Genomic DNA, 24379 nt, shown 5'->3' with positions numbered 1-24379 from the left:
TTAAATATTTTTCCTATAGGTTTGCATTAGCGATGCGTATGAAGCAAACCTCCAGATCTCAACCTCTGCACTTTCTGGGGAAGGTTTGAAATCTGAAGTTTAACTTTTTTAGCCACATCTCTAGTTAATGTGTATTCTAATACACTGGTTTAATTATCTTTTGCCCTTAGCTGTAAAACTTATTTGACCTTCAATCCATTAGCAAAAGATGGCTTCCAAAACATTCAATCATTAGAAATCCAACAAGATAATAACACGGATTTTTTTTTTAATTGTAGTAAATATATTTGTAGAGGGAATACAGGATATGTCCATTAGCAACTCAAGACCATTCATGAAACTTTTCTAAAAGCCAGATTCCAAAAGCAAATAGGTTTTCCATTTTAGCCTGCAAAGTATAAAAGATTAAAAAAAAGAGTAATCGCTGGCTGAACATTGCATGCTGAAAGAACACATTTCGAGAAATGTGGCAACTGATTTCCTGCCTGTCTTCCTGCATGGACAAGTGCATTTGCCTCAGTATTGCTGTGGGTGTGAATCATGTTACAATCTTTGCACAAGATTAGGATCTTACATTCTTAGTAAGATAGACTCCTAGAGTGAGGGGCACTGTCTTACACCTGAGGGGCATCTACTTGAAAACAAGTGGGAGGAGCAGTACTGTTAGTGCCAAGTGTTCAAATATCACACGTGGCTTGAATTCATGAAACTTAAAACCAATACTTTTTTATTTATTATTTTCTTACTTATTATCTGCTGGGTTTTGAGCCTTTAAGGTTTATGTTTTCAAGCAATAATAAGTGCTAGAAATTTAAAAAAAAAATACTGAGGTCATCATCTTATCACATGATTCCAGCAAAATAAAAACCACCAAATATCATTAAACTTGTGATAAAATTGCAGAAGTTGACAACACTGCAGGAGCAGCTTCTGACAGATGAGTGGATAAAATCTGCAGCAGGCAAAAGTAGACAATCCTGTGTGTATTCCCAGAACCCTGTCTCTGCCACACATTTTACTGTGCACTGATCATAAAGATAAAAATATAAGAGAGGCAACCTGATGTTTTGAACTCTGCCATCATAACGTATAGCTTCTTCCTAATTAGTGTCACATTTTCTAAGGCTTTGGACATTATCTTTTTAACGAAAGACTTGATGCTTAGATTCTAATGTGCAATAAATACTACAGATCATATCTTGGGTGAAAGCATATTAAATTTAGCTCTTTAAAAAAAAAAAAGCTCAAAACATTCCTTAATGTACTGCAGCAGTTCCCAGACTGTGGTCCTCAGAACACATGCCAGTGTTCTGCAGCAAGCTGGCTGGCACTAGTGCTCCTTGTTTTCAGGTGCTTCTACGGGTGTTCAAAAGTAGCTGAAAACAAGAAGCCATCCTAGCTGCTTTAACAAAGAACTGATACTACGGAGGAGAGGAAACAGGAGTCAGCCACATGGAACAGAGCCAGCAATGGGACTGGAGCTGCCAAACAACAGTAGGAGTGGAGAGAAAAGGGACTGAAACAGCTGAACAGAATATCCAGTGGAATAGAGGGAGGAGAGGACCAGAGAGCTTGGACAGTCAGTCCAGGGGAGAAGAAAACTAAAGAACAGAAGTAATAGCAAGGAGAGAGAAAGGAATACAATAGATATGAGGGGAATATCAAATGAAGAGCAAAAAAGAGCAACTAACTTATTTCAAAAATGACAAAGCAACAACCTTCATTAAATGCCTTCCGAATAGCAAATGTCTCCATATAGGCAATTATTATGGTAGGCACAAGGAAGTTACATGATGGCTATAGGAGATGAGGCAGATCCACAAGGTAATCACTCTGAAAAGATGATCTATACTTAGAATACATTTTAAGGTGAGAAGGCACCAGCGTGACTATCTAATCTGATCTCCTGTAAGGGTTAAAAAACCCCACAGGATTACTGGTCTAGTGGATGGGGAGAAGCAGTCGACGTAATACATCTTGATTTTAGTAAAGATTCTGACACAGTCCAAACATGACAATCTCTGAGGAAACCAGCGAAATGCAGTCTAGGTGGAATTACTAGAAGGTGGGTAAACAACTGTTAGAAAGATTGTACTCAGAGTAGTTATCAATGGGTCACTAGCAAACTGGGAGGGCATATCTAGTGGGGTCCTGCAGGTCCTGGGTCAAGTACTATTCAATATTTCCATTTATGGCTTTGATAATGGAGTGAAGAGTATGCTTATAAAATTTGCGGATGACACCAACCTGGGAGGCATTGCAAGAACTTCGGAGAACAAGATTATAATTCTAAAGGACCTTAATAAATTGGAGAATTGGTCTAAAAATCAACAAGATGAAATTCAGTAAAGACAAGTGCAAGTTGTTACACTTAGGAAGGAAAAATCAAATGCACAAGTACAAAATGGAGCCTAACTGGTTGGCCAGTAGTACTGCTAAAAGGATCTAGGTGTTATAGTGGATCACAAAATGAATATGAGCCAACAATGCGATGCAGCTGCAAAAAAGGCTAATATTACTCTGGGGTGTATTAAAAACAGTATTATGTGTAAGACATATGAGGAAACTGTTCCACTCTACTTGGCACTGGGGAGGCCTCAATTGGAGAACTGTGTCCAATTCTGGGTGCCACATTTTAGTAAACACATGAACAAATTGGAGAGAGTCCAGAGAAGAGCAACAGAAATGATAAAAGATTTAGAAAATCTAACCTATGAGGAAAGGTTAAAAACTGGGCACATTTAGTGTTGAGACAAGAACTGAGGGGGAAACTTACTAACAGTCTTCAAATAGGGAAAGGGCTGTTATAAAGAGAATGGTGATCAAATCTCCATATCCACTGAAAGTAGGACAAGGAGCAATGGGCTTAATCTGCAGCAAGGGAGATTGAGGTTACATATTAAGAAAAACTTTCTAAATATAATGATAGCTAAGTAAATATAATGATAGCTAAGTTATTCCAGAAGACTGAAAAAGGGCAAATATAGTGCCCATCTATAAAAAGGGAAATAAAGACAACCCGGGGAATTACAGACCAATCAGCTTAACTTCTGTACCTGGAAAGATAATGGAGCAAATAATTAAGCAATCAATTTGCAAACACCTAGAAGATAATAAGGTGATAAATAACAGTCAGCATGGATTTGTCAAGAATAAATCATGTCAAACCAACCTAATAGCTTTCTTAGACAGGGTAACAAGCCTTGTGGATTGGGGGAAGTGGTAGATCTTGATTTTGGAAGGCTTTTGATACTGTCTCGCATGACCTTCTCATAAACAAACTAGGGAAATTCAACCTAGAGGGAGCTAATATAAGGTGAGTGCATAACTGGTTGGAAAATCATTCCCAGAGAGTAGTTATCAGTGGTTCACAGTCATGCTGGAAGAGCAGAATGAGTGGGGTCCGCCAGGGATTGGTTCTGGGTCCGGTTCTATTCAATATCTTCATCAATGATTTAGATAATGGCATACAGAGTACACTTATAAAATTTGTGGACGATACCAAGCTGGGAGGGGTTGCAAGTGCTTTGGAAGATAGGATTAAAATTCAAAATGATCTGGACAAACTGGAGAAATGGTCTGAAGTAAATAGAATGAAATTCAATAAGGACAAATGCAAAGTACTCCACTTAGGAAGAAACATACAAAATGTGAAATGACTGCCTAGGAAGGAGTACTGCGGAAAGGGATCTGGGGGTCATAGTGGATCACAAACTAAATATGAGTCAACAGTGTAACGCTGTTGCAAAAAAAAGCAAACATCATTCTGGGATGTATTAGCAGGAGTATTGTAAGCAAGACAGGAGAAGTAATTCTTCCATTTGACTCCGCGCTGATTAGGCCTCAACTGGAGTATTGTGTCCAATTCTGGGCGCCACATTTCAGGAAAGATGTGGACAAATTGGAGAAAGTCCAAAGAAGAGCAACAAAAATGATTAAAGGTCTAGACAACATGACCTCTGAGGGAAGTTTGAAAAAATTGGGTTTGTTTAGTCTGGAGAAGAGAAGACTGATAACAGTTTTCAAGTACATAAAAGGTTGTTACAAGGAGGAGGGAGAAAAAATGTTGTTCTTAACCTCTGAGGATAGGACAAGAAGCAATGGGCTTAAATTGCAGCAAGGGCGGTTTAGGGTGGACATTACAAAATACTTCCTAACTGTCAGAGTGGTTAAGCACTGGAATAAATTGCCTAGGGAGGTTGTGGAATCTCCATCATTGGGGATTTTTAAGAGCAGGTTGGACAAACACCTGTCAGGAATGGTCTAGATAATACTTAATCCTGCCATGAGTGCAGGGGACTGGACTAGATGACCTCTCGAGGCTCCTTCCAGTTCTATGATTCTATGATTGTAGAACCATACTCATTCCATGTAATGGACTGAGTTACCAAAGGAGTTTTTCCAATCCTTTAATCACTCTTGTGGCTCTTATTTTAAGTCTCTCCTATTTGTCAACATCCTTCTTGATTTGTGGACACCAGAACTGGTCATAGTATTCTAGTAATGGTCGCACCAGTGCCACATTCAGAGATAATACTAATCTCCCTACTTCTACTGAATATTCCCCTAATTATACATCAAGGATCACACTAGTCCTTTTAGCCACAGCGTTGCACTGGGATATTCCTGAGGGCATTCTGCGCCTAAAAATTCTGCGCCAACAATTTCAAAACTCTGTGCACAATATTTTAAAATTCTGCAAGTTTTATTTGATAATAAATAAATGCAGAGGCTCCAGCATGACAATGGGGAGCACAGGCCACTGGCTGCACGAAGGTGAGAGATCACTCTGCAGCCTCCCCACCCCCAGGACACAGACTCAGTGGTGAGGCTGCACCCGACCCTGACACAGCACAAGGCCTGGGTCTGCCCCAGAAACACCCTGGGGCCCTGCCCCTCTGTGCCAGGTGTGCAGATAGTTGGGGGGTCAGTGGTGTAGGGGTCTGGATGTGGGGGCTCAGGGTGGTGCAGGGGGCGGGGCTTATTAGGGTGTGCAGGGAGCTCATGGAGGGTGGTTTGGGTGCAGGGTTTGGAGGCAGGGGGTCTGGTGCAGAAGGCTCCAGATACAGGGATTGAGGTTCAATGGGGTGAGGTTTGGGTATGGAGAGCTAGGGGGTTCTGGGTGTATGGGGTGAGGCTTGGCAGGGGTGTCTGGGAGGTCTGGATGCATGGGGGTTGGGGCAGATGGGGAGCAGCTCCCCCCTCCCCTGCAGCTGAGGAGTGATGGGGGCATGAAGCAGGGGAGGATGCTGAACTTCCTGCAGCTGGGGGAGGTTTCTGGGGGTGGGTCTGACACAGCTCCAACCACTCCTTGCAGGGGAAGAGGAAGTCCCATCCTCTCCTACCTCCAGCCCAGCTGGGACTAGCAGTTGATCCCAGCTGAGGGTAGGAACCACTGGCTGGGGTGTCCCCAGCCCTGTGGTGATTTACCTCTCTGCTAGATGCCTGAAATGATGTACCTGTGCAGCTAGGGAGTGGTGCATGACTGCTCTTGCAGCTTCCCTTTGCTTCCCTGTCAGAAAGTCATTTTTCTGTGGAGAAGCAAAGAAATCCGTGGGGAACATGAATTCTGTGCAGGTGCAGTGGCGCAGAATTCCCCCAGGAGTAACTGGGAGCTCATGTTCAGTTGATTATCCACCGTGACCCTAAGTCACTGCTTTCCAGAATACTGTCCTCAATCCTGTAAAGATAGCCTACCTCTTTAGTCCTACATGTATAAACTTACATTTTGCCCTATTGAAAGGCATAGTTTGATTGAGCTCAGTTTACAAAGTGATCCCCACCACTCGGTATCTGACATGTCCTCTTTGTTATTTACCACTCTCGCATCTTTGTGTCATCTGCAAGTCTCTTCAATAATGATTTTATATTTTCTTCTATGTCACTGAAAATGTATTAAGTACTATAGGGCCAAGAACTGATCCCAGCGGGACCCCACTAGAAAAACAACCATTCAATGATGATTACCCATTTACAATTACATATTGAGACTAAGTTAGCGAGTTTTTAATCCATTTAACATGTACCCCGCTGATTTTGTATTGTTCTAGTTTCTTAATCAAGACGTTGTGTGGTATTAAGTCAAATGCTTTATAGAAGTCTACATATATTACATCAACATCAGTAGCTGAAAGCCCATGCTGTCACACTGGTGTGATTCATAAATCTGAAAATGGCTGAGAATTCGAAAACTGGATGGTAACAGATCACACATTCCAGTGATGACTGAATTTAGTGATATTATAAACAAAAATAACTCTCCACCATGCTTGTAGCTGTTTCCATCGCTTCGAACTGATTCCACAGACATTACAAGCTTCAGAGTGACACACAGATCAAGTCACAATCCTAGAATCTTCATTTCTGTCCCAAAGAGGACACAGTTCTCACTCCCAATGGACCAGACTAATTGAGGAGCTGGGAGACCCCCAGAGATGGAAAGTCTACTGGGAGAAGTGGTTGCAGCTGTGCAAATCTTCCACAACTTCAGCTGCACTGGAGAGGTTGTCTTACAGTATTAGCACAATCCAAAAAATGGGCAGTGTTGGCTGGAAAAGTTATGACACCACGGATACACTGAATCAAAAGCCTCCAACTCCTGCTGTAAACTAGAGCTTCCCTGCTCCCCAACATCAACCCTGAGGGAGGGCACTGGCAGTTAACACCTCTTCCCTTCCCGAAGGTTTAATCCATTCTGAGTTACACTTCACTTTCTAGGCCCTCTGTAACTCACAACTCTCCAAGCCTGCACTTTGGCCCCAAGTCCCTAAAAATAAAGAGTTGTAGATCATACCCATCTCTATAGAAAAATGTTCAATTCCACTCATTTCTCTCCTATGCACCTTGCCACTCACACCTTTATGAAGAGCAAGTGTTTTATTTAGCACTTTTTTCCTAGGAAAATATTCAGATTTCTATGTGAATGTCAGTTTTAGTTAGAAAAAATGTTTAAACCAAGTTTTTTAAATGCATGAAATGTGCATGTTTCTGGCCCCTGACCTGGGAGTTTATCATTATGTACCTTAGGCAAGTCTTAAAAGATTCTTGCTACAACTTTTCCCCATCTAGTGCTATAAAAATGCTGATTAGTCAAGCAATTTATAATCATTTTAATATTTACACTGAAAGACCTGGAACAAGAAACTAATCTCAGGCCCTGAAGCCTAGGATAAATAGTAAACAAGAGGTGTTGCATGGACATAGTTTGCAGAGTATAGAAGTGGGTTATCCCATTCTTGGAGCATAAAGGCTGCTAGCTAATTCCTGGTTGGAGTGGTTTCAACAGTGCTGCCTCAGGAGGATTCTCAGGATCAGCTGGGAAGACCGACGCACTAACATCAGCGCTCTCTCTGCAGCCAACATCAGCAGTATAGAAGCGCAGGTCATGAAACACCAACTCAGCTGGGCTGGCCACTCTGTACATATGCCTGACACTCGCCTCCTGAAGCAAGTACTCTTTTCTCAGTTAAGTCAAAGAAGAAGGGCTTGCGGAGGGCTGCGGAAGCACTTCAAAGACATACTGAAAGAACACTTTAAAAAGAGAGGCATCAACCCAACAAACCGGAAGGACTCGGCGCGGAACAGAACACAGTGGTGCCACACCATACACCAAGGCACAACTCACTTTGAGGAGAACAGATGTGCTCATGAGACAGAAGCGACAAAAGAGGAAAGAAAGGGCACAACAGTCCAGCTAACAACTACATCTCCTCCAAGATTACACCTGTCACTTCTGTGGGAAAATCTGCAGGGCACGAATTGGTCTCCTCAGCCACTTAAAAACCCACCAATGAACCCCCTTGGCAGACATCATCCTCGCATTGAGGGATAGCCGAAGAAGACTGGATAAGGTCATGCAGTCAGCTGTGTCAGCTGCAGGCGGGAGAACAAAAGAAAGTAAGTCTGGCAGAGTCCCCTCAGAACAGAGAGTTGTGGAGGGATAGAAACAAAAAGTCTCTAAGACCCATAATATGGATAACATACCCTAGTGTTTCTCAAATGCGGCCACCATGGGCTTTTCTTACGGCCACAGCCTCCTGGGCTGTGATTGGGGGGGAGGGCAAAGCAGCAGCCCCTCCCCCTCCCTGTTGCTCCTGGATGCACTGCCTTGGTGTTGGCTGTTAGGGCTGCAAGCAGGGGTTGGGCCCTGCCCACTCTGGAGACAGCTGGGACACAATGCTGGAGCAGCCACCTGGTGAGTTCCCCACCTTCCCAGGAGCAGTGGGGCTCAGGGTTTGGGCTTCAGCCCTGGGGTGGTGGGTCAACAGGCTCTGGCTACGGGGCTTCAGACTCTGGCCCCTGACTGTCTCCTCCAAACCCCTATCCAGGGCTTAATTTGCCCCCCGGTTTGCCGGGGCTGAGTAAGTATGCTGTGAAAAGTTATATTTGTATGTTTGTTAATACCACTTTTAACAACAAACTTTCTAGCTAGCAATAAATAAATTACAATTATTTGGATGTGTATATGTGCATATTTATTTGTTTTGGGAAAAAATGTGAAAGAGTGACCGCACTCTGAGGCCACCAAAAAATTTGTCCTGAGAACCTCTGCCCTATATCCTCTTTTTTGTAGGACGCTAGAAGGAAAAGTGTTATCTCTTTGCCAATGGGTTCACAAAGTCTTATGCAATATATGGTTGTTGCAACAGAAAATGCCTTGGCTTGGCTAAGCTAGCTGGACACAAATTATCTCTGACTATAAAAGGTGGGAAGAGTCAGTTGCCAGGCAAACAAAAAGCCCCAAGATGAGCGTGTGTGGTGGGGAGGAGTGGACGATTGGAATGATGCTATTCCAAACAAGAATGTGTGTATAGGGTTTTGCTGCCCAATGAGAGTAATCTGCACCAACAAGTTATTCTGGTTTTACATGCCTGAGCTTTCCACAGCCACCCCCGTATCACATGATATATACCATAGCTAGTTAGGAGATTCACAAAGCTTTTTTTAAAGGCTTGCCCCCTCTTCCCACTAGAAGCCATGGGTGTTTTTATTTACACTGCCCTGACAAGAAGAAAACGGTTCAGATGTAATACTTTTTTATACACATAGGGTTGCTGTTATAGAGCCACATTCTAAAATATACTGTGTACTTGAAAAACAAAGAAGGCTGACCCAGTCACACAGAATAGGGTGACGAACGTAGTCTGGCATTTTACTCCTTAGCCACCATTTGTCTCCTTTCTTGGAATGCAGCAACAGGTGCTGTGACATTAAATATAGATCCAATATATTTCAGCTGTTGGATTGGTCTAAGTAGGCAAATGACATGTGCTTCTCTGCACCTATATCTGCATGTGCAGATCTGCGTTTGCCAGGAGCACACAAGTATGCCACAGTCCACACTGACACTACAAAGATGTTTGGTAAGATAAAAATGTGTATCAGTCATTTCTGTAGAACAAACAGAATGCAATCCAGATTCTGTAATCATTTATGCAGCCTCATAAATGCATACCAAACTATAATAGGTCACCACTGTCACCGAAGGGCATAAGAAACAAGCAAACAGGACAGGACAAGATAGAACATACTCCAAGTGGAGTTTGGCCATTACAGCTAGAATGCTTGATCGAACAGTTATTTAAAGAATATTTAAGGAGGAGAGGTCTTGTTATATATTAATAGGAAGGTAGTCGTGGCGTATGCACAAAAGGGAACTAAGTATGGGGACAGGAGTCAAAGGCGGTGACAAGAGACAAGGTTGGGCAGAGCATAAGGAGCAAGAGAGTTCAGGAGTCTTGGACAGAGATGGAGACATGCAGTGTGAAGGAGAAACTTGCACTCGATACAGAAAATAAGTTGGAGGCAAGGGAAAGGCCAAAGGCTATCAGATACAAGCCCCATGTGGCAATAATATAAATCAACTGACAGCTGAAATTTGAACTGACTGGAGATAGTGGGGACAAAGATGACATGAGGCACAACAGAGAGAAGGTGGCTGCAATAATCTATTACAAGAACGGACTAGTAAATTGGAAATCAGAAAGGAGAAGGGAGATATTTTGGAAATGATGTAGAGATAGCTGCAGCAGGATCTGACAAATAACTGGATGTAAGGAAAGCGGGAAAGAGGAGTTAACAAATGACAACAAGATTGTGAGACTAGAAAACAGCTGCTAAATTAACCAGAACATTTGATCTTAAGGCAAATTTGAAAATGTCTAATTTTATTTTCCCTCAGTTGCCTTCTTGGTTCTGTGACTTCCTCCATGTCACACTGTACAATTGCAAGAGTTTGTTTCTCTATTACTGTACCAACCTCACTTCCTTCATTCTCCTCCTCCTTCAAAAAGCCCCATACCTATTTCGTAAAGCATTCAAGCTGTAGTCACCATGCCTTGCTCAGTGTGTGGTCTGTCTTGTCCCCTGCATTGCAACTGCCAAGAAATTAGTCCAAATTCCCAATCATCTATTCAGTGACTGCAACCATTTCCTCTCCTCAATTCCCTGACTCCCATCTGTCAATACAAAAACATACCCTACTGCACAGTCCACCTCTCCCATCTCACTCACCCTCTGCATTGCTGCTTGTCTTATCCCTTAGCCCTTTGATTCAAAGCCAATAGTCAAAACAGCTGTTTAATTGACCAAAACATTTTAAATATTGTAATTTTTTAAACAACACTGTTTTAAATGTTTCATTTTAACCTACTCAGAATCAAAGTTGAATTTTCTCAGTCCTAATGGCTGTTAAGACTGTCAAACTAGTGACTTCCTCTGTTGTTTTTTTAACACTGTATTTTACTTCCTTAGGGTTTGATTTTGCTACTCCTAATTTACACTAGCATAAATGAGAGATCTAACAAAAGTTAGAAACTTAGGTAAAAGGAAAATTAGGCTCTTAATATTTTCAGATTCATGCTTCTGTGAAATTAGATATTGTGGTTGAATATCTTTTATGTTATAGTCAAAAAGCAGTATTATTACAGAATCTTTATTCAATAGTAATAGCACTAAAATATCCTATTTAAATTGTAAGCTTAGCAAATGTGTTTACTATTTAAAATTTGGACCTGCCCTATGGTTAAGTACTTTCTGCTGATGCCTGAGAGATTAACTCTCATTACATAGGCTGGTACGGATGGTGAGCACTGCAGAGGTCAAATGTCTAGCCCTTGTGCTTTGCATTGTTCCATAGTAATACATATGGCAAGCATGTAGCAGTATGAAGGGAGTCCCATACAGCCTTTAATCAAGGATGGTTGCGGCAGCTTGTGATCCTAGGGGTTATGATGCGAAAAGGTGACTTGGAAGAAAACACTTGAACACTGGAGAAGGATAAGTCCTCCCCTGATGAAAAAAAACAAAACAAAACAAAAACAAAAAAAACCCTATTGATCTAAAACTTAAATTAGTGAAATGACATTTTTGCAGTGCCTATGCATTAATAGTTTGCTTTACCTTCACCATGAGGTATTACCATCCTCTTTCTCTATAACATTTCATTAAGTGGTAAACAAAATTACAGCAGATTGATCAATGCCTAAATGCCACAAGTGCAATAAATTATGTCTTGCGACTGCTCATAATATTGATTGCTTGTTGTAACACAATTTTAGTTTAAACCTACATTCAAGACAAATTTTGAGTTCCTTTACTGTACCAGGGGTTCTACACTTTCTAGGCCCAGCACTACATCAGAAATATCCCCGTAGACTAATCAAACCATATAAATTAACCCACCCCACCCCAAAAAAACCAAACAAACCTGGCAGAGAGATATCCTACGTAAAATAGTGTCTAGCAGAAGAGATACTACTCAAATATACAAAATCATATTGTGTCTAATTGATTGTGATCCTAAGAGCGGTTTGCCAATCAACAATTCATGTTTATTCTACTGGGACCTCGGGCATCTTGCTCGCAGTCACATATGCATCATTTATCATCACACAGTTTACTCCATCCAACAGACAGTGTTAAAATGTTTCCATCACAGAAAGTTATAGAAACCCCAAAGCTGTCCCCTCTTTAAAAAAGCCCAACAATTTGCATAAGTAAAAGAGAAATAGGTCTAAATCTTCCGCATTAAAAGATTTGATTAAAATACAACTCTGACACATGTCATTTGAGTTGATGTAAAAACTTTCCTTCTATTTTTACAAATGGAAAACAGTCATATCAAACACTGAAATTTTATATACAGCCATACATGGCAACAACTGCTACTATAGTTTTGTAGATGACTGGCTTTGTGAAACGATTAGTCTCAGTTCCGTCATCCATAAAACAGCAAAGATGAACAAAAGAACAATGTGTCTTGGAAAAAGAATCTAGACTTAAATATAACCTATTTCATAAAAGTTTAAACTTCACATTTCTCCCTCTGTGACTGATGTAGGCTAAGAGAAGAAAGAAAGCCGCTTAATAAAGAGCCGTATACAAAAACAACTTAATTTTCTCATATTACAACACAACTATAAACTTACATTTAATGGATGGAACTTTATATCTATTTACTTCCATAATCCATGACATGCCATTCACTACAGTAATCACCTTCTTTTTCAAAGAATGTATACGTGGATGGTAAAAATTAAATTTGAGATTAAACTTGGAATATGTCTTTTTAAAATTATTTATTACTATATTGATTTAAAGGTTCTGGGTTTTTTGTGGTTATAGCAGTGGAAAAGAAACAATGACAAACATCACTACAGTACATAAGTGAATGTGACAAAACAGTATTGACACTCTGATTAAAAGACTTACACAGGCCTTTGCATCATAACCTTATCTGATTGTTAGCTCCCCAGTCTTACCTTCTACATACTTTGCTCCATCCAGGCCTCACACAATAGTCATGCATTTTATGAGGCCATTGTTTTTATCTGCTTAGATTGTGAGCAGGCTGAGAGCAGACACCATCTTTGAGGGTTTGAAAAAGGGCATAGGGCACAGTGAGCAATCCCGTAAATAAAACAAAATAGTAGTAAGAAGAATAAAGAAAAACTAAGCCACTGATATAAAGTGTTGCCCTAAACGGAAAGCTTCACATAAATCAAAATACTGTAGTATCATCCATAGCTCATGTTGCTATGCATGGGCCAACATCCAAGCAGTTAGCAATGTATAGTTTCACATGTGGTGCAATACCCGGAGCGCCCCCCACCCCACCCCCCGGCAGCAGTGGCACAGCCCCGTCTCCACCCAACTCTCGGCTCCAACCCCCAATACACCCCCAGCTCCCCCATCCCCTCGCTCCCGGGCCCAGCCTGGGCTCCGAGCTGTGCAGCCAAGCCACGCTCCGGGCCCTCCTGCAGCTCCCGGGCTCTGTCGCATTGGCCCCGCGGCAGAGGCTGCTCCGCTCCACCCCGCCTGGGACACTCACCCCCGCAGCCCCGGGCAGCCCCTCTCCGGCCGCGGGGATCTCGGGGACCCACCCAGGCAGGGGGCGAACCAGGCAGCCGGGCCCGGCCCGGCACCTCCCGGCAGGAGCTTGTCCTTCCCACGCGTGTCTCCACCCCCTGCCCGCTCCGTGCTGCCCCCGGACCCACCGCACTGCCCCGGGGGCTGCAGGGCTGGAGCAGCCTCCGCGCTGCGCTCCCGGCCATGGCCTGTGTGCAAGCCTGGGAGGGAGAAGGAATGCCACGCGGTTGGGGAAGAGGCGGGGCCAGGGCAGGGATTTGGGGAGGGATCCAATGGGGCAGTGAGGGGGCGGGGCTGGGGGCGGGGTCAGGGTGGGGCTTTGGGGAGGGATCCAATGGGGGAAGAAGGGGGTGAGAGCCTCTCCGGGCTCTGCCTGTGAGCCGGAGCGGAGGCCAAAATTGCTTGTTTGTCCAGTGTCCCGACCGAAGATCAGTCGGGACGCGGGACAAACAAGCAAATATCGGGACAGTCCCGATAAAATCGGGACGTCTGGTCACCCTAGGTACAGTACAGTGAGTTAAGGGGTTGGATCCTGCTCATAATTAATTACAGAGTTCTGTCACTTCTTTTTGGGGGAGGACTGAGCCCAAAAGGTTTCAACCTCAATTATAAGTTGTTTTGTCGTGTGGATTGAAGTCAGACCGTGAGGAGCAGATTGTGAAACATGGGCACAATATGTCATCTTCTGTCCTGATTTGCATTCTGCGCTCCCCACAGACTTCAGTGGTGTAGGGTAGTGCATAAAACAGGGCAGAATGGATTAACTCACAAAAAGCCATGCATGCCCCCCTTTGGTGCCCACCAAACCACACATTTGAGTGCACAAATGAGCCCGTAGACACAAAAATGCCGATTTGTGAACACAAATATAGGTGTCTGCAAGCACATCCTTTGCATCCAAAGTTAAAAAGCTACTTTTATTATACAAATGTTCCTCTTTTGTTGTTTAAAAAGCATTTTGATTTAAAACAATAGGTATACACTAAAAGTGTGACAAATAATACAGGCTAAAGGTAAAAAGTGTCAACACGATGATGTGGCAGGAGGATGGAGAGTTTGCTTGACTCAGTGGTTTGAGCATTGGCCTACTAAACCCAGGGTTGTGAGTTCAATCCTTGAGGAGGCCATTTAGGGATCTGGGGCGCAAAAAAAAAAAAAAAAAAAAAAAAAAGTCAGGGACAGTACTTGGTCCTGCTAGTGAAGGCAGGGGACCAGACTTGATGACCTTTCAAGGTCCCTTCCAGTTCTATAAGATAGATATAGGTATATCTCCTGATTGTCAATCCCAAAACATGATTTCAGAATCACAACAAATTACAGGACTATGGAATGGTATAGGCAGAAAGGATGCATGAGACTGAAAGATGTATGATAATTTGCCTTACACATACACCCCGGCATTTTCAAGTACATGTGGGTGAACACTAATTCTTGTTTGGAGTTTGAAAACTGGGCATAAAAGATTCTTCACTTTTATTCAAAAGAGAATCAGTTAGTGCAAGTTACAATCATTGAGCCTGGTTCACCTTGTGTTAATCCACATTTACAACAATGTAAATTGATTCAAATCTGAAATTATACTAATGTAAAGTTGAACTGATGCAGTGGTAAATCTACGCCAATAATAGTAACTTAGTTGCTGATTAGAGTTCTAATCATTCTGTCAACCTAGTGAAACCAAAGGCTACAGTCACCTGTCTTTGCAATGCTCTCTCTGTGACCTCAGACAATTCATTTGACCTCTGCTTCATTTACTTCAACTATACAAGGATCTTACCTAACTAAATAAGGGGTGGCATGAAGACTAGCGCTTGCAAAGAGCTCTGTAGATGAAAATGGCTCTATAGTATTTCACAGGAATGGTATATGGCTAAGATCCCTGATTCAACACAGCATTATCCTTTGCTTTCCAGAATAGCTAACTCCTGGAAAATCAGATATACAAGCTCTGTCACATCCAGTGTGTTAATGGAAAAAGTTCTCCCAGGGCAGAAGACAAGATAAGGACAAATATAAATAAAAACAGTCATTCTTTCTTTGCTTCTCTGGACTGAGATACAGAACTACTTGGGAAAGTGAATTCCCAGCCTCGTGTGGTTTTGTAGCCTTGATTCTCAGGAGAAAATATCATCTCAAGGAGATGAAAAAGGCCTATGGGAGTTAAATTAGTACTACCACCTGAATCATGCCATGTTCTCTGGTTACATCATTCCGCTCAAATCCCTTCACTGATTTCGGGCATTTTACCACATCAGGTTTATGCTCCTTCAACTCATCTTCAAGACAGTAATAATTTTGCCTTATCTAAATCTCTCATCTTATTTCCTCCAACTTCCCCAGAGCACCTTCCACATTACTGTGCTCTTTCCTCCCTTCACACTCTTTTACAACTACTATCATGTTCCCCTTGGGCCTCTTTTATTGGCCTACGAAAGCCCCTTATTAATGACCGCTCCCATCTCCTTCATACCCACTTCTTTCCTATCTTCTAGCTCCCTTTCCACAACCTTCCCTTTCTTGAACTAGTGCCCCACCTCTTGCCTTCAGTGTGTCCTATGTAGCTTGGACTGTAGCATCTTCAGGGCAGGACTGCAGCTATCTGTTTGTGTAAAAACCATATAAACATATGGCATGACGCAAGTGATATCCAAGTAATAAAACCCACACCATGTCATCATCCTTCTCCTCTGCAGTCTGAAGTAGGGAGAGTTATCTGTGCAACACCCAGTCTTTAGTCAAGGAGTCTGAGGCCTTGTCTACACTGCCACTTACAGCACTGAAACCTTCTTTGCTCAGGGGTGTGAAAAAACAGCGCTCTCCTGTCGACTCTGGTACTCCACCAGAACGAGGAGCTTAAACAGAGTCGACGGGAGAACATCAGCCATCGACTTACAGCAGTGAAGACACCGCGGTAAGTAGATCTAAGTACGTCGACTTTAGCTACGTTATTCATGTAGCAAAAGTTGTGTAACTTAGATCGATTCCCTCCCCCTAGTGTAGACCAGGCCTGGAACCTGGGTCTTCTGACTCCTCAGGCCTGTGCCCTAATCACCATGTTACCTACACCAGCATCCACAATCGCCTTGAAATACTCACATGTCATTCCAAAAAATGGATATTTTGGCACAATTCCATTTTTGCTAAAATGTTAGAAGGGTTTTGTTTTCACTCAAATGAAGAATGAAAACAAATTTTGAAACCTTAAAAGTTGCTGGGAAACAGAATTATTGTCCTTCATTCAGCTCTATACCTAATTGCTCAAATACTAAGGAAGCTTCTACTTCCATCACTTGTATACTATGAATGTCCTTCCTCACTTTGATGAAGAGTCCAGCAGTAAAGGGTTCCATCACAAAGGCCAGTATGGGAGGTAGCAACAGGAAGAATCTTCTGCAGATACACCCTAGATTGTCCTTAGTGTTGGATGCTTGGGATGGAACAAACTTCGAGAGCCTAATAGCAGCTCCTTAAAAATGCTTTCCCAGTTGATAACATTGGTCAAATAGAGAACATTCCACTCCAGTATTGGGATGCTGGGGGACTCCCTGACTATTCACAAGAGCTCATCTGCCTGACTAGGAAAAAGGTAGTTGCAAAATGTCAAAATATGATCCATAATCACTAGAGGGGGTGAGTATTTACCTTTCAAAGTAGGGAGTACTATGGGGCCTCACAACCTCTACATAGAGCAACTAATTTTGCTTGTCCTGAGTCCTAAAAGGAATAAAACATGTGAGTTCATTCCTCCATAATCTCATTTACATTTTAAAAATGCTAGCATGGCTACTCAAAGCTCTCAATGTTTTTCAGGAATGCACAGATTTCAAGCCGACGAACTGCAGAACTTAGAACGGACTGTAATAAAGATACAGTAGATACTCTGGTTTTAAGTGATGTTACTTGTGCATTCTACTAAACAGCGGATGATGTGGTGCATTTCAAAATCTTTCATAGCAAATATCATTCCATTGTACTTTAGGGGCAGCAGAGTTTCTCTCATGTTATGTTTGGAGTTGAAAGTTCTATTAGAAAACAAGATTATGTATTTGGTAAATATACAACAGAAAACCTGTAGAATGAATGTCTCAGCTACAGTATTCCAAAGTTTTACACATATTAATATTTTATCCTAGGAGAGAGATATGCAAGAATAATTTATACTGTGACAACTTATACCGTGTTATCTCCTTTTTAATTTTACTGCACTAAAAGCATTTAGCCTCAGGTCACTGCAAGCAATGAAGTCAGAACCTAAACCAGTGCAATTTTTATAGCACTTACAGCTTTTGTTGTTGCTCTGTGTGCCTAAAATAGGACACGAGTAGACCAGAAGTAGTAGTACATTACAGGATTTTTTTTTTCTTAATTTTACCATGCTGCATGTTTTGGCCTGTACAAAGGTATCTATATATAGATGTTTGTGGGTTTTTTTAATATCAGAGTTAGACTCTAAAAAGGTAAATACACTAATGGAAAAATGTATGAAACAATGGCCTTGGCTACACTTGAGAATTCACAGTGCTGCCACAGCAGCGCTGTGAAGCGCTGCGAGAGCTCGCTGCAAGTACTCCACCTCTCCGAGGGGAATAGCTTGCAGCGCTGCAAGCGAGCGTGCAGCACTGCAGGCGCTGATTACACTGGTGCTTTACAGCGCTGCACTCGCTACGCTCGGGTGGGGGGGCGTTTTCACACCCCTGAGCGCAGCAAGTTGCAGCGCTGTACAGCGCCAGTGTAGCCACGGCCAATGTTAGTATAGACCAGAAAGTAATGACACCTTGGCTTAAAGATCAATATACAGGTATTTGTTGAACTGTTACTTAGCAACATTAACAACACAGCATGTTTTGGCATAATTGAACAGAAAGTTCACTGTTTCCCTTTAATAATTCTCCTCTGGACCATGTAGTAAACAGTGATCAAGGACAGAAGCTGCAAAGCCACACAAGAGTTACTGCATAACCCAAATCCTCAATTTACTCTAGAACTAGTACAATATACAAGAAGGAGGGAGTCTCTCTCTTACTCCTGATTGACATGGACACAAATTAGATCAAACTCATGCCCAAAGACAATAATGTATTTGTTAGATTAATTTTTGCTACGCAGAATTAATGATTAATTTACCAGACTGTTAAAAAACTGCATCTTATTTCCAGTTTGAATTTGTCAAGCTTACACAGAAAGCATTTTCACTGTTTTTAATAAAACAAGAATTTACTTGGTCAGCTATCCAACAGAATTCAAATGCTAGAATTCTGCCATAAATACACTGATACATAAATACATTATTAAGCAATTAATTAAGCAATTAATTTGTAAGCACCTAGAAGATAAGGTGATAAGAAACAGCATGGTTTTCTCAAGAACAAATCATGTCAAACCAACGTAATAGCTTTTTTGTTTTTTACGGGTAACAAGGCTTGTGGATGGGGGAAGTAGTAGATGTGGTATATCTTGACTTTAGTAAGGCTTTAATACGGTCTCTCATGACCTTGTTACAAATAAACTAGGGAAATACAACCTAGATCAGTGGCTCTCAACCTTTCTAGACTGCTGTACCCCTTTCAGGAGTCTGATTTGTCTTGTGTACCCCAAGTTACACCTCACTTAAAAACTACTTGCTTACAAAATTAGACATAAAAATACAAAAGTGTCATAGCACACTATTACTGAAAAATTGCTTACTTTCTCATTTTAACCATACAATTATAAAATAAATCAATTGGAATAGAAATACTGTACTTACATTTCAGTGTATAGTATATAGAGCAGTATAAACAAGTCATCGTCTGTATGAAATTTTAGTTTATACTGACTTAGCTAGTGCTTTTTACATAGCATGTTGTAAAACTAGGCAAATATCGAGATGAGTTGATGCATCCCCTGGAAGACCTCTGCGTACCCCCAGGGTAGGCGTACCCCTGGTTGAGAACCACTGACTTAGATGGAACTTCTTTTAGGTGGGTGCATAACTGGTTGAAAACCATTCCCAGAGAGTAATCAGTGATTCACAGTCAAGCTGGAAGGGCATATCAAGTGGGGTCCTGTTCTGTTCAATATCATCATCAATGATTTTAGATAATGGCATAGAGAGTATACCTATAAAGTTTGCGGATGATACCAAGCTGGGAGGAGTTGCAAGTGCTCTGGAGGATAAGGATTAAAATTCAAAATGATCTGGACAAATTGGAGAAATGGTCTGAAATAAATAGGATGAAATTCAATAAGGACAAATGCAAAGAACTCCACTTAGGAAGGAACAATCAGTTGCACACATACAAAATGGGAAATGACTGCTTAGCTAGGTAGGATACTGTGGAAAGGGATCTGGGAGTCATAGTGGATCACAAGCTAAATATGAGTCAACAGTGTAACACAGTTGCAAAAAAAGCAAACATTTCGGAATGTATTAGGAGTGTTGTAAGCAAGACATGAGAAGTAATTCTTCCACTCTACTCCGCATTGATGGTGGTCAAACTGTGATTCGCATGCCCCTATGTCCCCCATTCTCTGTCTACCAGACTGGGGGGGGAGGGGTAGAGCTCAGGACCTCTACCTTGCAGTGAAGTGGTGGGGTACGAGCTTCTGTCAAGTGGGGAGGAGGGTCTCGGGACTTCAGCAGGAGTGGGGCTGAAGCCCCAAACCCCAGCTGCTGTGCTCCGGCTCTCAAACTTCTGAAGATTGTTGTATGCGGCTCGGAGGGCCAGTAAGTTTGGCCACCCCGGATTAGGCCTCAAGTGGAGTGATATGTCCAGTTCTGGGCGCCACATTTCAAGAAAGATGTGGACAAATTGGAGAAAGTCCAGAGAAGGGCAACAAAAATGACTAAAATGTCTAGAAAACATGATTTATGAGGGAAGATTGAAAAAAAACGGGTTTGTTTAGTTTGGAGAAGAGAAGACTGGGATGGGACATGACAACAGTTTTCAAGTACATAAAAGGTTGTTACAAGGAGGAGGGTGAAAATTTGTTCTCTAACCTCTAAGGATAGGATAAGAAGCAATGGGCTTAAATTGTAGCAAGGGAGGTTTAGGTTGGACATTAGCAAAAACTTACTAACTGTCAGGGTAATTAAGTATGGGAATAAATTCCCTAGGGAGACTGTGGAATCTCAGTCATTGTAGATTTTTAAGAACAGGTTAGACAAACACCAGTAAGGGATGGTCTAGATAATACGTAGTCTTGCCTTCCAGTTCTAGGATTCTGCATCGTTGGAGTTTTGATTAGGTTTTCAGTGTTAGGGTACGTCTACACTGCAATCAGAAGTGTGACTGTGTGTTGACTGCAGCTTTGATCTAGCTAGCTTGAACAGCAGCGGTGAAGCTGGAGCGGCATGGGCTAGCCCCTCCTGTACAGATCCAGGGGCCTGGGTGGGGTTGTGCAGCCTGTGCTGCAGCAGCTTCACGACTATTGTTATTCAAACTACCTAGATCAATGCTAGCTTGGATAAGTCTACACATGCCACAGTCACACCTTGCACTACAGCATAGACATGCCTTCAGTGTGGTGCCTGGGGCCAAGGAGCTACCTGGCAATGTTAAATTGGATCAGATATGGCGGTCTAACATAGCTGCAGACTCACTCAATTTATAATTTTGTTGACTGAATCTAGCCTTTATCTAGTCATTTTCTCCCTTACCCTTATTTGTAGGTCATGACAACTAAAAGCAGTGTTACTGTATTCTCATCTCAAGACACAAGACATCACACACACAAAAATCTCATGCAGCACAAATCATTTCTGTACAATACTATCAGCAATATAAAACTAATTTATTTGTGGAGTTTTCAGTGATCGATAAATTTAAAAAAAAATAATCTCTGCATACGGATACTCACACCTGCTCTTTCTACAGTTTGTCACTGCTTCGGTTTTCCATTGAACACTTATTCAGGTCAAAGCAAAACAAAAATCCAGTGTTTTATTAAAGCAACTGATTCAAAGTAATCTCTTCTCTTCAGAAACCAACCCCTTATCTTTGTCACCATGAAGACCTTGGCACCTCACATTATGTCAAGAGAAATTAAACAATCTGTATAAAAACCAAAGTCATCTTCCCAGAGAATTTTAAGAATCTAAATCAGACAGAAGGATATAAGAGCTTTGCCTTAAAAAAATGAATTTACTTTTGAAATAAAGTGCACTTTATAAACTGTCTGACGTTTCCTGTGTGTAAACCAGAGAACATTTCATGCCATGGCGTGCATGCTACTTGCTCTCCTACTGTACAAATGGGGTGGAATGTGCATGTTGCCATAGGAATGTACATTCTCTCTTTTTCCCCCACAACAGTTGCTACAGGAAAGTATTTCAATTCTACAATAATTTCTTGAATACTGTATTGGCAAAAAAAGTGTGTGCTTTTTAGGGTATTTGTTCATTTGGGGAGAAAGGGAGGGAGAGCATGTGTGTAATTTCTGAGTACTACAAGAATGCCAAAGATCATGCATAGTCATTAAATACATAGATTATGTTGTCATCTGTATCATTAAATTTCATTCGATCCAGTCCTATTTTTCTGAAGATCAGCTAACTATCCTTGACTTTCACATCATGTAAAGAGTAAGTCTAGGCCTACAGTAATTTTAACATTCAAGTGGTGGCGAGGGATAGAGAAAGGTGGGATGGGGAGCCTTCTGAAATATTTTGAAGAGCTTTCTGATTGTTTTGTTACCAAATGGGAAACACTTGGGTTTCCTTGTTGCTAACCAGGTTTGTGAGAGTCAAACTGTTTCGCTCTTTCTGTTTGGAGTCTCCACAGAGACTACTTCTGAAGATCATGAAATCAAATTCTTTTCAGAGAAAGCCAGTTTTTTATCCCAGTCTTGACTTTCTCCCTTCTGTACAAATGCTCTTTTGTATACATACCGAGTTTCAGGAAATTACTCCCCCTCTCCACCACCCTCCTCTGCAACTTGCACAAAACAAACCCCCCTAAAAATCAACATGGGAGAATAATTGTGTTTTTGTTGAAATGTTTCCAGCTCTTCCACACGTTCATGCTACAAGGAGTAAATGAAACCCTTTGCTTTGGCAACATTAGTTCCAGGCACACTCCTCTTAGTTTAACACACACACCCACCAAAAAAGTATGCACTTATACTGGAAAGGAAGTCAGCAGCAGCAAGCTCATTCCCAAATTAATGATCTTTCACTTCTCCCCTACACAGCTTCCTCTTTTATAACAAATATACAGCATTTCCAATTTCAAAAGCCTTTTACTATATATTGTTTCTTTCATTTACCAGTACTTTGTGTACTCTTAGATCACCCTTGCACAAATAAGCAGACATCTTTGGAATCAAGACTGTGGTTGTTTTGATTCCAGTAAAATCTAAAAAGCAGTCTTTAGATGATTCTGCCAAAATATTTTTCCCCTCCCTTATGAATGGTTCAATGCTAAAATGAGCAAAACGCTTATTCATTTTCTGTTGTGGCTGCCAAAAGCAGCCCTGAAGAAGACACTAACTGCACTATATTTTTAAATGAAGGCCTTTGAAAAAGTTAAAATCATACCTTCCTTGGATTCATCAGCTTCTGAGCTCATGGTGTCAGTGTAACCCACTGGAGGCCAGATTACAGCTGACGTGCTCTTTGAGAAGCAGCAAGTCAACGTCTCAAAAAAAAGGGTGGGTGGGATTATGAGGGGAAAAATTCTGTGAATTCAACAAATCAGCACTCAGCTATGTGCAAAGGATTCCGCCCCTTTCTGAACTGCACACAAGCAACTGTCTGGAAAGCAGCACCTTGCAGAAACTCATTTCCCAGCAGTTAGTTGCAGTTTATGCATTTTACTCCATCCATACCCCACCCCACCCCACCCCTCATGTCTTTCAGTCTTCAGAAAGGGTGGAGTTTTACTTGTTACAGCATGCGGAATGTGTATGAGAGAGCAGAAGTGAGGTGAAAATCATTAAGTCAAAAGCAGCACTGAGTGGTAACTTGAACATTTTATGACAGTGATTGACAAGCAGAAGGGGCCTCAGGCAACTTGCTACAAGCTCCAAATGAAAATATTTTTTTAAACCTAAATTGCACTTTTCACCACTACCTGAGATATCTGAAATTGGACTGGTTAACACTGGAAGACGGTAAGATTTAAAGTACTTCAAGGAGGAAAAATGGCAGCTTTACTTGTTTGTTTAAGCTAAAGTTTCAGAACAGATTATTTTACTTTTTTCCCTCCTCCATGTTGAAAATGTGGTACTATAGATCCTCAAAGAAGCAATTCAGCTGTGATTTTTCATGGCGGAGTTTGTTTCCTATTATTATTTCCATTATTCTTTGTACTACATGCCCCCCATATATTGTACATCCACATATAACTTTTAAAGGCTCACTCACAAAATTTTCTGCAGCATAGCAATAGAATGTAATAATGTACATCTTTTACAATATCCCCAGACTGCTCATACACAGTACTGTAGATGTTTCAGAGTGGTAGCCGCGTTAGTCTGTATCAGCAAAAAGAACGAGGAGTACACGAGAAGTGGCACCTTAGGCCTGGGCTACACAAGGGGTGGGGGTTCAAACTAAGATACGCAACTTCAGCTACGCGAAAAAGTCGAAGTATCTTAGTTCGACTTACCTGGCTGTCCTCACGGCGGCAAGTCGACCGCCGTGCCTCCCCCGTCGACTCCGCTTACTCCTCCTGCTGCGGTAGAGTACAGGCATCGATTCGGGGATCGATTTATCACGTCTAGACAAGACGCGATAAATCGATCCCCGATACATCGAACACTACCTGCCAATCTTGCGGGTAGTACAGACGTACCCTTAGAGACTAAAATTTATTTGGGCATAAGCTTTCATGGGCTAAAACCCACTTCATCAGATGCATGCAGTGGAAAATACAGTAGGAAGATATATATACACACACACACACACACAGAACATGAAAAAAATGGGTGTTGCCATACCAATTCTAACGAGACTAATCAATTAAGGAGGGCTATTCTCAGCAGGAGAAAAAAAAAACTTTTGTAGTGATAATCAGGATGTCCCATTTCA

General features: G+C 41.7%; 1 protein-coding gene across 2 annotated transcripts in view; it reads right to left on the bottom strand.

Moving 5' to 3' along the window:
• The window catches only part of TNFAIP8 (TNF alpha induced protein 8), a 78492-nt gene that overhangs the window by 5129 nt on the left and 48984 nt on the right, over positions 1–24379 (bottom strand). The window contains exon 1 of one of the 2 annotated variants that reach the window (XM_024194443.3): positions 22886–22938. The exons of the other annotated variant lie outside the window; for it this stretch is intronic. Coding sequence (XP_024050211.1) covers positions 22886–22916 — 31 coding nt within the window. The 5' untranslated portion in view covers positions 22917–22938. Of the gene's footprint in view, positions 1–22885; positions 22939–24379 lie in introns of those variants that run through there. 2 annotated transcript variants of the gene reach the window in all.

Source organism: Terrapene carolina, unplaced genomic scaffold, assembly GCF_002925995.2.
Source record: "Terrapene carolina triunguis isolate 2854851 unplaced genomic scaffold, T_m_triunguis-2.0 Scaffold69, whole genome shotgun sequence".
NCBI lineage: Eukaryota > Metazoa > Chordata > Testudines > Emydidae > Terrapene > Terrapene triunguis.
The sequence above is the reverse complement of the archived record's forward strand: the minus strand, read 5'-3'. Positions and strand labels throughout refer to the sequence as shown.